The sequence below is a fragment of the Megascapheus bottae genome, chromosome 22 (assembly GCF_031878675.1).
Source record: "Megascapheus bottae isolate mThoBot1 chromosome 22, mThoBot2.hap1, whole genome shotgun sequence".
NCBI lineage: Eukaryota > Metazoa > Chordata > Mammalia > Rodentia > Geomyidae > Megascapheus > Megascapheus bottae.
Window position 1 is genome coordinate 22,363,024 of NC_143530.1, and position 10,881 is coordinate 22,373,904.

General features: G+C 43.3%; 1 protein-coding gene across 1 annotated transcript; it reads left to right on the forward strand.

Annotated features, from left to right (window-relative positions):
• Positions 1 to 7,827: 7,827 nt before the first annotated feature.
• On the forward strand, positions 7,828 to 10,160 carry Nhlrc1 (NHL repeat containing E3 ubiquitin protein ligase 1). Its single transcript, XM_090355414.1, has one exon. The coding sequence runs from the start codon at positions 7,828 to 7,830 to the stop codon at positions 9,019 to 9,021; it is 1,194 nt and encodes a 397-aa protein (XP_090211540.1). The 3' UTR covers positions 9,022 to 10,160.
• Positions 10,161 to 10,881: the final 721 nt, after the last annotated feature.

Consider the following 10,881-nt stretch of genomic DNA (forward strand, 5'->3'; position numbering starts at 1 on the left):
CTATTTTGATTTTCTTTGAGCATATATGCACAGTCAAACAGACTAAAATATGGTAGAAAAAAGGGTAGATTCCCACAGTGTAAAGCTTGTACAATTAACTGACAATTGAACAAAAGAATATCAGTTACCTGATATTCTTAATGTATGTCTTGTCAAGGGGAGTATGGATTTTGAGAGGAGGGGTCTGATGAGTGGAAAGAAGGATGGTGGGCAAAAAGCCTTGATATTCAATATACGTAAGTGAAAATGAAGCTAGGTAACATGGGGGAATCAGTGGGGTTGAGAAAGATTGGGGAGAATGATGGAAGGTAACACTAATCAACATGCATTGTGGTCATAAGTTGATATGTTGAAACCCCTTTGCACAATTACATAAAAATAAATGTAAATACAAAAAATTAATACTCTGGGGGCTGGACTTAAAAGTTCAGATTCAAAGTTGGTCAGTTATTTTCCCATTAGCAAACACATTTTTTGTTACATGAGCAACTCATCTCTAGCCAACTGATAATGGTTTATACTGCTTAGCCCACATTAGTTGGGCTAAGTAGTATAAAGATATGTGCTCATACCCTAATCATTAAAAGAGAGGTTTTTGGGACTCCATTAATATTGACAAAAGCCATGGATAGTCATCTCTAAAAATAAACCTTAAAAATGGAATAAGTTGGGGAAAAAAATCACATTAAGTGAAATAAGCTAGACCCAAAGAAACACAGGATGCACAGCTTCCCTCATTTGTAATAACTAGAGTATGTCTATAATCATCAAATTAATCCAATGGATATTAAATGACAAACAATTACACTTGGACATGATTAATTAAACAGTACTCTTAAGCATTTTCACAGTGAAAACAAAGGAGGATATTCTTTGGAGAGGATCTCAATGACTCAATAGTTGTGTTCATATGACCATAAAAAATGATGCTTATTGGAATGAGAAATGGAAACAAGAGGTTTGTTTCCTGTTGTTATTGTACTGTTTGCAGTTAGTTCTTTTTTATTTTCTTTCCTTTGGTTTATTCCCTTTTGTCATTTTTTTTTCGCCAGTCCTGGGCTTGGGGTCAGGGCCTGAGCACTGTCCCTGGATTTTCTCAAGGCTAGGTCTCTACCACTTGAGCCATAGCACCACTTCCAGCTTTTTTTCTATGTATGTGGTACCACGGAATCAAACCCGGTGTAACCTGACTTGTGGAATTATAATCTCCGTGGATATCAACTTTATAATAACAATAAGGTAGCTAATAAAATATATATTTTAAAGAATTATTGATGGGCTGATTAGATGTAAATGAAATTGGTGATTTCCACTTAAAAATCTGGATTGAGTGGATGATGAGTCTTAGTTGCTAAAACATTTTCTTTTTAGCTTATTCTCTGCTCAACTAGGAAAAATAAACATGAATCCCACCAGGTGGCTCACCCCTATAATCCTAGCTACTCTGGAATCTGAGATCTGAGGATGACAATTCAAAACCAGCTGTGCAGGAAAATCTGTGAGATACTTCTCTCCAATTAAGCACCAGAAAACTGAAAGTGGAGCTGTGGCTCAAAGTGGTAGTATTGGGCAAAAGAGCTCAAGGACAGTGCCCAGATCCTGAGTTCAAGCCCCACAACAGACAAAAAAAAGTGAATTCCCTTCTCCAACTTCCCACTGCAGCAGTAAAACAAAAATAAAAAAGCATGAGAGCAATTAGTATGTACACACACACACACACACACACACACACACACACACACACATCTAGTTGGCACTAGTCAAAGGTCTTTTGAAGAAAATTTAAAAATGATTTTTTATTGTAATTAGTAAAAGGGTTACATGATATTTGCCAGATAGAAGGTGCATTAATTCACATACATTGATACCCTTTCACATGTCTTGGTACCCATTACCCTCCCCCCCACCCCCTCACCCATCTTGGTTTTCCCCCCTTCCCTATCAAATTTCAAATTAAAAATGATTTAAAAAATCAAAATTGTCTTTAGTCCTTACAGCTGTGACTTTCTATTTCTTCTTATTTAATGTGTCTCATTCTTGTTACACATTGTGACATATAGGGATGGAGACAGGGTAGGATTCTGTACTTGTATCTTCAGCCTGCTGTGCTGTTTAAAGCAAATATCCTGATTTCTTCATTATGTATAGCTTTCATATGTAAATTGAAAAATGCAATTCTGCAGACCCTGGACAGTGAATATTAATAGGAATTTTTCTCACTACTAATGTTAACTATCATCAATACACAGGGGAAAACTATCAAGGAGAGAAGCACTTAGAAATGAGATATTTAAGATTTATTCATGTATCCATGAATATCTGTGAGTGTATATATGAATATATGTGAATCTATGCATATATGTATATGTGTATATATATGTGTGTGTATGTGTGCATATATATACATATACATATAAAATGCTGCTTCTAGGATATGAACTCAGAGCCTGGGCATTCTCCCTTAGCTTTTGTGCTCAAGGCTTGTGCTCTACCCACTTGAGCCACAGCTCCATTTCCAGCTTTTTACTAATAAATTGAATAGAAGAATCTTTCAGACTTTATTGCCTAGACTAGATTTGAATTCTGATCCTCAGGTATCATCTCCCTAAACAGTTAGGTTTACAGGGGTGAGCCACTGGTGCCTGGCTATTTATTAATATTTTAAAACTGAAAACAATATCCTACTAATCTGGAAAATATACAAAAGTGTAAGAGGAAAAAAAAGCAACCAAGTGCTATTGCTAATTACCTCTTAGACTGCAGTTTCTTTTTATCTCTTTGGTTTGCTTATACTTATGCATGTTTCAACAATGTTACAATGTTATTACTGATGAAGAATTGTGTTTCTATTGCTTTCTCCTTTATTTAATTTGCCTTTTCTGAACTAGTAATTACTTTTCAAAAGCAAGTGTCTTACAACAAATACTGGTGGGGAATGTGGAGAAAGAGGAACCCTACTACACTGCAGGGAGGAATGTAAACTAGAACAGCTACTATGGAAGGCAGTTTGGAGGTTCCCCCCAAACTAAACATAGACCTTCCCTACCAGCCAGCCATACCACTCCTAGACATCTACCCTGAGCATCATAACCCAAGATAGGATAAGGACACCTGCACAGCCATGTTCATCTCTGCACTATTCACAAAGCCCAAGTGGTAGAAACAACCCAGATGCCCCACTACAGATGAATGGATACAAAAAATGTGGTACATATATACAATGGAATTCTACATAGCCAACAGACAAGATAGCATAATGGTATTTGCTGGGAAGTGGATGAAACTAGAGCAAATCATGTTGAGTGAGATAAGTCAAGACCTAAGGAACAAAAGGCACACGGTCTCCTTGATACGTGGATATTAGATCCAAACAGTACAAGAGCAATGAATGACTCAATACCAGAGTACTCAAGGTCATTGACATGGAGATATAAATATAACTACATAGACATAAATCTATGATGGGATATATGTTCTATAGACGTAATGATATATTACATAGATCGATGTGTATCTATGACACATACACTCCCAGCTTAATTTTTAATTTTGTCCTTAAATTTATCTGCCAGTGAGTACATATAGAGATTCCGTTCTTGAATACTTGTTTGTTAAACTTGGCATTTGAAATGCGATGCAAAAAATCAGTGTTAATAAAATCTTTTAATAAAAAACCAAAACAACAAGTGTCTTATTTTGGTTGGTGCTGGAGACAGAGTTCAGGGCTTTGTGCATTTTTAGCATGCATTCTAGGCCTGAGCTGCAAGATGTTTAAATGCCTGTGTGTCATTACAGTCAGTATTCATTGTTATGCCTGTCAGGCCTGAATTAGATACTGGGATAGAGTGCCGAGCAAAACCAGACACAGAACAGAGTTTATCTCTTCAGAAATAGGAGTAATGGAAAGAGTAGTTGACGATAAAGTGCAATTTTAAGAATGGGTAGACAGGTTAATTGAATTTTATGTCTTTGAAGAGGTAGAAAAGTGAGTGAGGGCTGGCTTGGGTTGAAAGGCGCAGCAGAATAGAAGCTGTGGTTAATTCTAAAGGGAGATAACAATGATGATGATGATGATGATGGTAGTGGTGGTGGAGACAGTGGTGACCAGGACACCCAGCCAGCTACGTTGAAAAAGAGTCAAACAAACCTTAGCTCTAAATCATAGCATAATCAAGAAAGCCTTAATAACTAATCAAATGTTACGAAGTTATATTTCTACACTCAAAATTTATCACGGGATTCTAGACAATAAACTATTGGCATAGACCACCTGTGTATATGCCACATGCACTGTCCAGCTCCTGAGGAATAGAGAGCAGTTACCATGAGCATGTTTACTGCAGCCTTGCTGAAATAGGCTGTGTTCACCATCGAGTAGGAAGGAGATCAAAGGCTGCAGTACCACTAGCTACCTCATAGTGGCAGCCAAAGATCAAGAAGAGGGCCGTAAGATCAGTGTTCAAGGATAGGACCAGAGCCCTCCAGCTCCTTTCTTCTGAGCATCCCTCACAGGATGGTAGGATATCACTGAGAGGCTAAAGATGGGCTACAGTCAGCAAGGACTTGAGGTCTTCCCCTGATGATTTTGAAACAATGTTAGAGGAGAGATAAGTTACAAGCCAGTAACAAATCCATGAAGTGAGTTTGAGAAACCTCTTAAGAAAGTTACATCAGACTAGATTTGCCTTGTACTGAGTGGTGGCCACCAGCCTTATAGAGTTATGAACACTTGAAAGGGAGTCATTCTGATTTTACGATTCACCATGAGTGCAAAATATACACTGGCTTTTATTGAATACACACACAAAGTATAAGGCATTTCAAAATTTTTATAGGGATTAGAGTGGTAAAATTATAATACTTGGAGTTAAATTAGTTAATTTTTCTAGTGTCCTTTGCCTTTTAAAATATAGCTATTTTAAAATTATTATATAATGTGTCTCTGATTATAATTTGTTTAATTTTTTTATTGTATTTAAGGAAATAAGGAGTTGCCATATAACAAAGCAGTTTATGAATGTAATATGATTATATTTCTACTAGACAATACTAGTTCTAAATATATCCCATGTTTAATGCCCTGGATGAATTTATTTATTTATTTTGCCAGTCCTTGGCCTTGAACTCAGGGCCTGCGCACTGTCCTTGGGCTTTCTCAAGGCTAGAGCTCTACCATGAATGACAGCACTATTTCTGGCTTTTTCTATGTATATATGGTATTGAGAAATCAAGCTCAGGTCTTTGTGCATGCTAGGCAAGCACTCTACCACTAGGGAAAACTCCCAGCCCCTCTTTCTTTCTTTCTTTTTTTTTTTTTAAGGTGAATGATCTCCTTGATAAGTAGATATTAGATCCAAATAGTACAAGAGCAATGACTCGATACTCGGGTATTCAAGGTCAGTGAGATGAACTTGGAGATATAAATATAACTCTATAGACATATACATCTATGGTGGGATACATTCCACAAACATATTGAGATATAGATCAATATGAATTTATGACATACAGACTCTCAGCTTAATTTTAATTTTGTTCTTAAACTTTTGTGCCAATGAGTGCACATACAGATTCCATTCTTGAATACTTGTTTGTTCAACTTGACAGTTGAAATACGGTGTAAAAATATCAGTTAATAACTTTTTTAATAAAAAAAATTTACTTTGAACATATATGTGTGGGGTATGTGTGTGTGTGTGTTTTACCAGAGTGCATGCACCAGTACTGGGATTTGAACTCAGGGCCCAGGCAATGTTCTTGAGCTTTTTCCTCAAGACTAATGTTCTACCAATTGAGCCAGAGCTCCACTTCCAGCTTTTGGGATAGTTTAGTGGAGATAACAGTCTCAAAACTTTCCTGATGGGGCTGACTTCAACCCACCCTTCTCAGATCTCAGCCTCCTGAGTAGCTAGGGTTACAAGTGTGAGCTACCAGTTTTAGGCCTAACAAGTAAATTTTCATTAAGAAATTCACCAAAGCCGGGTGCCAATGGCTCACAAAAGTAATCCTAGCTTCTTAGGAGATTTGAGAACTGAGGAGCTCAGCTCACAGCCACCCCAAGCAGTGAAGTCTCTAAGACTCTTCTCCAATCAACCAGCAAAAAGCTGGAAGTGGAGTTGTAGTTTAAGTGGTAGAGCACCAGCCTTGAAGAAACAAGTTAAGGGACAGTACTCGGGCCCTGAGTTGAAGTCCCAGGGTGGACAAAAAATAAACTAAAATAATCTAACTCAGTAGTCGAGCACTTTCTGTGTTGCTGGGATAGATCCCCAGCACCACAAAAAGAAATAAAAGACTTAGCTTGCAGTTAAAATAAGATAATCTTTGTAAACCGCTTAAAAGAAGGAGGGTCTATAGTAATTGTTTATTAACTACCATCTTTCTTTTTTCCGTATCTGTTCCTCTGGACCACATTCCCAGTCAGGATTCCTGTACATTATATAGTCACCTGCCCAGTGTGATTCATTAAACACTAGACTTGAATTGGTAAAACACATCAAGGAAATATCTGTATCTGCCTCACCATCTGAAGTCTCTCTGTGCAGATGCTTTCCCAGTCCTATCCTAGGACCCAATCCTGAGCCCACTCTAATGAATGCATAGCACCCAGCTGGTGGATTGGAGGCTCTGCTTACACCCAGTGCTAGAAGTCTGCATTCAGGTTCTTGCTGGGTAATTTGCAGGCTGAGTAAGTTGGTCTTCAACAGGTGCATTTCCCCCACTATCAAGTAGCGTCCTGTTCTGGGAGCTGGTGGACTATGACTATAATCCTAGCTACTGGGGAGTCTGAGATCTCAAAGTGGAGGTTCAAACCCAGGTGGACCAAGAAAGTCCAGGAGACTCTTCTCTTCAGTTAACCAACCAAAAAGCTACAAGAGGAGGAAGTGGAGCTGTGATGGTTCAGGTGATAAAGTACCAGTCTTTGTTTTTTTTTCCTGCCAGTCTTGGGGCTTGAACTCAGGGCTTCGGCACTGTCCCTGAGCTTCCTTTACTCAAGGCCGCAACACCATTTTCTGGCTATTTCTTTCTTTTTTTTTTCTTACACGATACTGAGGAATCAAACCCAGAATTTCATATATACTAGGTAAGGACTGTGCCACCAAGGCCACATCTCCAACTCCTAGAGTACCAGATCTAGAGAGAGGGGGGGGAGGGAAGGAGGGAGGGAGGGAGAAAGAGAGAGACAGAGACGGAGAGAGACAGAGACGGAGAGAGACAGAGAGGGAGGGAGGAGAGAGAGAGAGAGAGAGAGAGAGAGAGAGAGAGAGAGAGAGAGAGAGAGACAGAGAGAGACAGAGAGAGAGACAGAGAGAGAGAGACAGAGAGAGAGAGAGAGACAGAGAGAGAGAGAGAGACAGAGAGAGAGAGAGAGAGAGAGAGAGAGAGAGAGAGAGAGAGAGAGAGAGAGAGAGAGAGAGAGAGAGAGAGAGAGAGAGAGAGAGAGAGAAGCTCAGGAACAAGGATCTAGGCCCTGAGTGCAAGCCCCCAGTACTGGCACAGACAGACAGACAGACAGACAGACAGACACACACACACACACACACACACACACACACACACACACACACACACACACACACACAGCATCATCCACCCAAGATGGACGCTTGTCAAGGTGTCTTGCCAAGACAAACCGTGCCGCGTGGCCACCAGGAGGCAGCAGATCGCCGCCGTCCGGCGACCCGGGGCTCTCCACGGCAGGGCGGACGCCGGGCCTGGTGACCGTGACCCGGACGGTGACGGTGAGCCAGCGGCCCGGGGCTGCGCGGCGGGGAGAGCCGGGTGGCGGGGTGCGTCCTGCCCCGTGCGCCCCGGGGGAGGCCCGCGGCCATGGGGGAGGAGGAGGCCTCAGAGTCCCGGCGGCTGCTGCCCGAGCTGGTTCGCGAGGCCCACAGCAGCCTGCTGGAGTGCAAGGTGTGCTTCGAGCGCTTCGGCCACCGCCAGCAGCGGCGTCCGCGCAACCTGCCCTGCGGACACGTGGTGTGTCTGGCCTGCGTGGCCGCCTTGGCGCACCCGCGGACGCTGGCCCTCGACTGTCCCTTCTGCCGGCGAGCCTGCCGGGCCTGCGACACCAGCGACTGCCTGCCGGTGCTGCACCTCCTGGAGCTGCTGGGCTCTACGCTGCCCCAGGCCCCGGCGCCTCCTCCAGGCGCGGCACCCCGCGGCCCGGGGAGCCTCACCTGCCAGCTGGCGTTCGGCGGATGGGGGACCCTGGTCAACCCCACGGGGCTGGCGCTGTGTCCCCAGACCGGGCGGGTTGTGGTGGTGCACGATGGCAAGAGGCGGGTGAAGATCTTCGAGCCGGCGGGAGGCTGTGTCCACCAGTTCGGAGAGAAGGGGGACGCCGCGCAGGACGTCAGGTACCCGCTGGACGTGACGGTCACCCACGACTGCCACGTGGTGGTCACCGACGCCGGCGATCGCTCCGTCAAAGCGTTCGATTTCTTTGGCCAGGTCAAGCTGGTCGTGCGAGGCCAGTTCTCCTTGCCCTGGGGTGTGGACACCACTCCCCAGAACGGGCTGGTGGTCAGCGACGCCGAGGGAGGCTCTCTGCACCTCCTGGAAGTCGACTTGGCCCACGGGGTTCTCCGGAGAACCCAGAGGCTGCAGGCCCAGCTGTGCAGCCCCCGCGGGGTGGCCGTGTCGTGGCTCTCCGGAGCCATGGCCGTCTTGGAGCATCCCTCGAGCCGGGAGACAGGGGCCCGTCACACCAGGGTGAAGGTGTTCAGCTCCACCATGCAGCTGGTCGGCCAGGTGGATACCTTTGGGCTCAGCCTCTTCTCGTCCTCCTGGATGACCGCCACGGCCGTGACCTTTGATCACCAGGGCCAGGTGATGGTCGCAGACACCTCCAGCCCGGCTGTCCTGTGCTTGGGGAAACCTGAGGAGTTTCCAGTAGTGAGACCCGTGGTCACTCAGGGGCTTTCTCATCCTGTGGCGTTGGCCTTCACCAAGGAGAATTCTCTTCTGGTGCTGGATGCAGCATCGCATTCTATAAAAGTCTATAAAGTGGACTGGGGATGATGGGGAGGGGGGTGTCCTCGGACCCATTCAAACACAGAGGAGGAGAGCTACTTTAACAAAAAGAAAATAAAAAGGAATTGCAAAGGAGGAGGGACGATTATTAAAGGATAATTATTCAATCCACCCTTTATTGAATGCATATTCCCTATGCTAAGGAATTTGTGGATTTGGGTTCATTTAAATGCTTAATACCCAGGGATGTCATTTCTGTTGGGAATCTCATTTCAGAGATGAGAAAAACCAGACCTTAAAAAGTGTACGTGATGGGCTGTGTCTGTGATGGCCTTCGCTTATGCTGACCAGCACAAACTGAACTCAATTCTGACTCCTAAGCCCCTTAGATGTGTGTGTGTGTGTGTGTGTGTGTGTGTGTGTGTGTGTGTGTGTGTGTAATTGCTGTACATGCTCTTTGCATATGGTAGCTAATTATTCTCATTAGAGGCACAAAGAAAGAACAAAGGCCTTCACAGAGTTCAGAAGAAAAAGTATTTTTGTAGTGAGCTTGGCTTGAAGCTCTTCTGATGGCACCTTTGCTGAAGGTGCTGTTTGGTCCTGAGCGACTTGAATACAAAAAAATGAGAAAGTGACACTGTGACTCAAAATGGTAGAGCACTAGCCTTGAGCTGAAGAGCTCAGGGACAGTGCCCAGGCTCACAGTTCAAGCCCCATGACTGACCAAAAAAGAAAAAAAAAATTCTACTGCTTGAATATGAAAAACAACTGAACCACTTATTTAAAAGGCAAGCATGTCTCTGAGTCTCCTCCTCTGTAGACAGCCAGAACATACCACTTGGTAAGTTAGCTGACAAGGATCTGTACAACAAGACCTGCAAGTGTCCAAGGGGAGATGATACTCTGGTTATAGATTCATGCTAATAAGAAGATAAAGCACCACAATATATTTGTGGCAGAAATCAGTTTGCTTGGGCTAGGAGTTTGGCCTAGTGGTTAAAGTGCTTGCCTAGCGTGCACAAGGACCCGGGTTTGATTCCTTGTACCACATATTAGAAAAAAGCCAGAAGTGGTGCTGAGTCTCAAGTGGTAGAGCTCTAGCCTTGAGAAAGTCCAAGGACAGTGCTCAGGCCCTGAGCTCAAGCCCAGGACTGGCAAAAAAAAAAAAAAAGAAAGAAAGAAAGAAAAAAGAAATCAGTTTGCTTGGCCTATCATAGTCATGCACTTTTTTATTTTATCTTATGTAGTCATGCAAAGGGATTTCAACTCAACAAGTCAGATTATGAGTACAGTGCATCTTGACCAATATCAACTTTTTCATCATTCTCCTGTCGTTCTCGATCCCATCCATCCCTTCCAGTTAATCATATACTTTCTGATGGGGTTATCCTTTCCTTTCTTTTTAAAATTTAAATGTGTCTCATGTGTTGCAAATCCTATGTACTTAATAAACAGTTTCATTGATGCTTTCAGAAACCCAAACAAATTCTCTTGAATGGAACAATAGCTTCCTTAGTGTTGTAATGGGGGGACTGAATGGGTAGAAATTTCAGGTTAAGTGGCCACTTCTTTGGAAGTTTTCTTTAGCTAATATAAATATTTTGTAATTTAGGGATGTTGGAATAGTCCTAAGTAACTGACACCTTAAAGACACCATGGTGGGGGTGGGGAAGACTTTCACAGGAAGAAAATACTACTTTTGAGGGGCCGGGAGTTTGGCCTAGTGGTTAAAGTGCTTGCCTAGCATGCATGGAGCTTTGGGTTTGATTCTTCAGTACCACACACACAAAAAAGGCTAGAAGAAGTGCTGTGGCTCAAGCAGCAGAGCGTTAGCCTTGAGCAAAAAGTGTCCAAGGACAGTGCTCAGGCCCTAAATTCAAGCCCCAGGACTGACAAAAAAAAGTTTGT

Coding starts and splice junctions, on each gene's coding strand:
- Nhlrc1 (XM_090355414.1), top strand. CDS start 7,828: ATGGGGGAGGAGGAGGCCTCAGAGTCCCGGCGGCTGCTGCCCGAGCTG.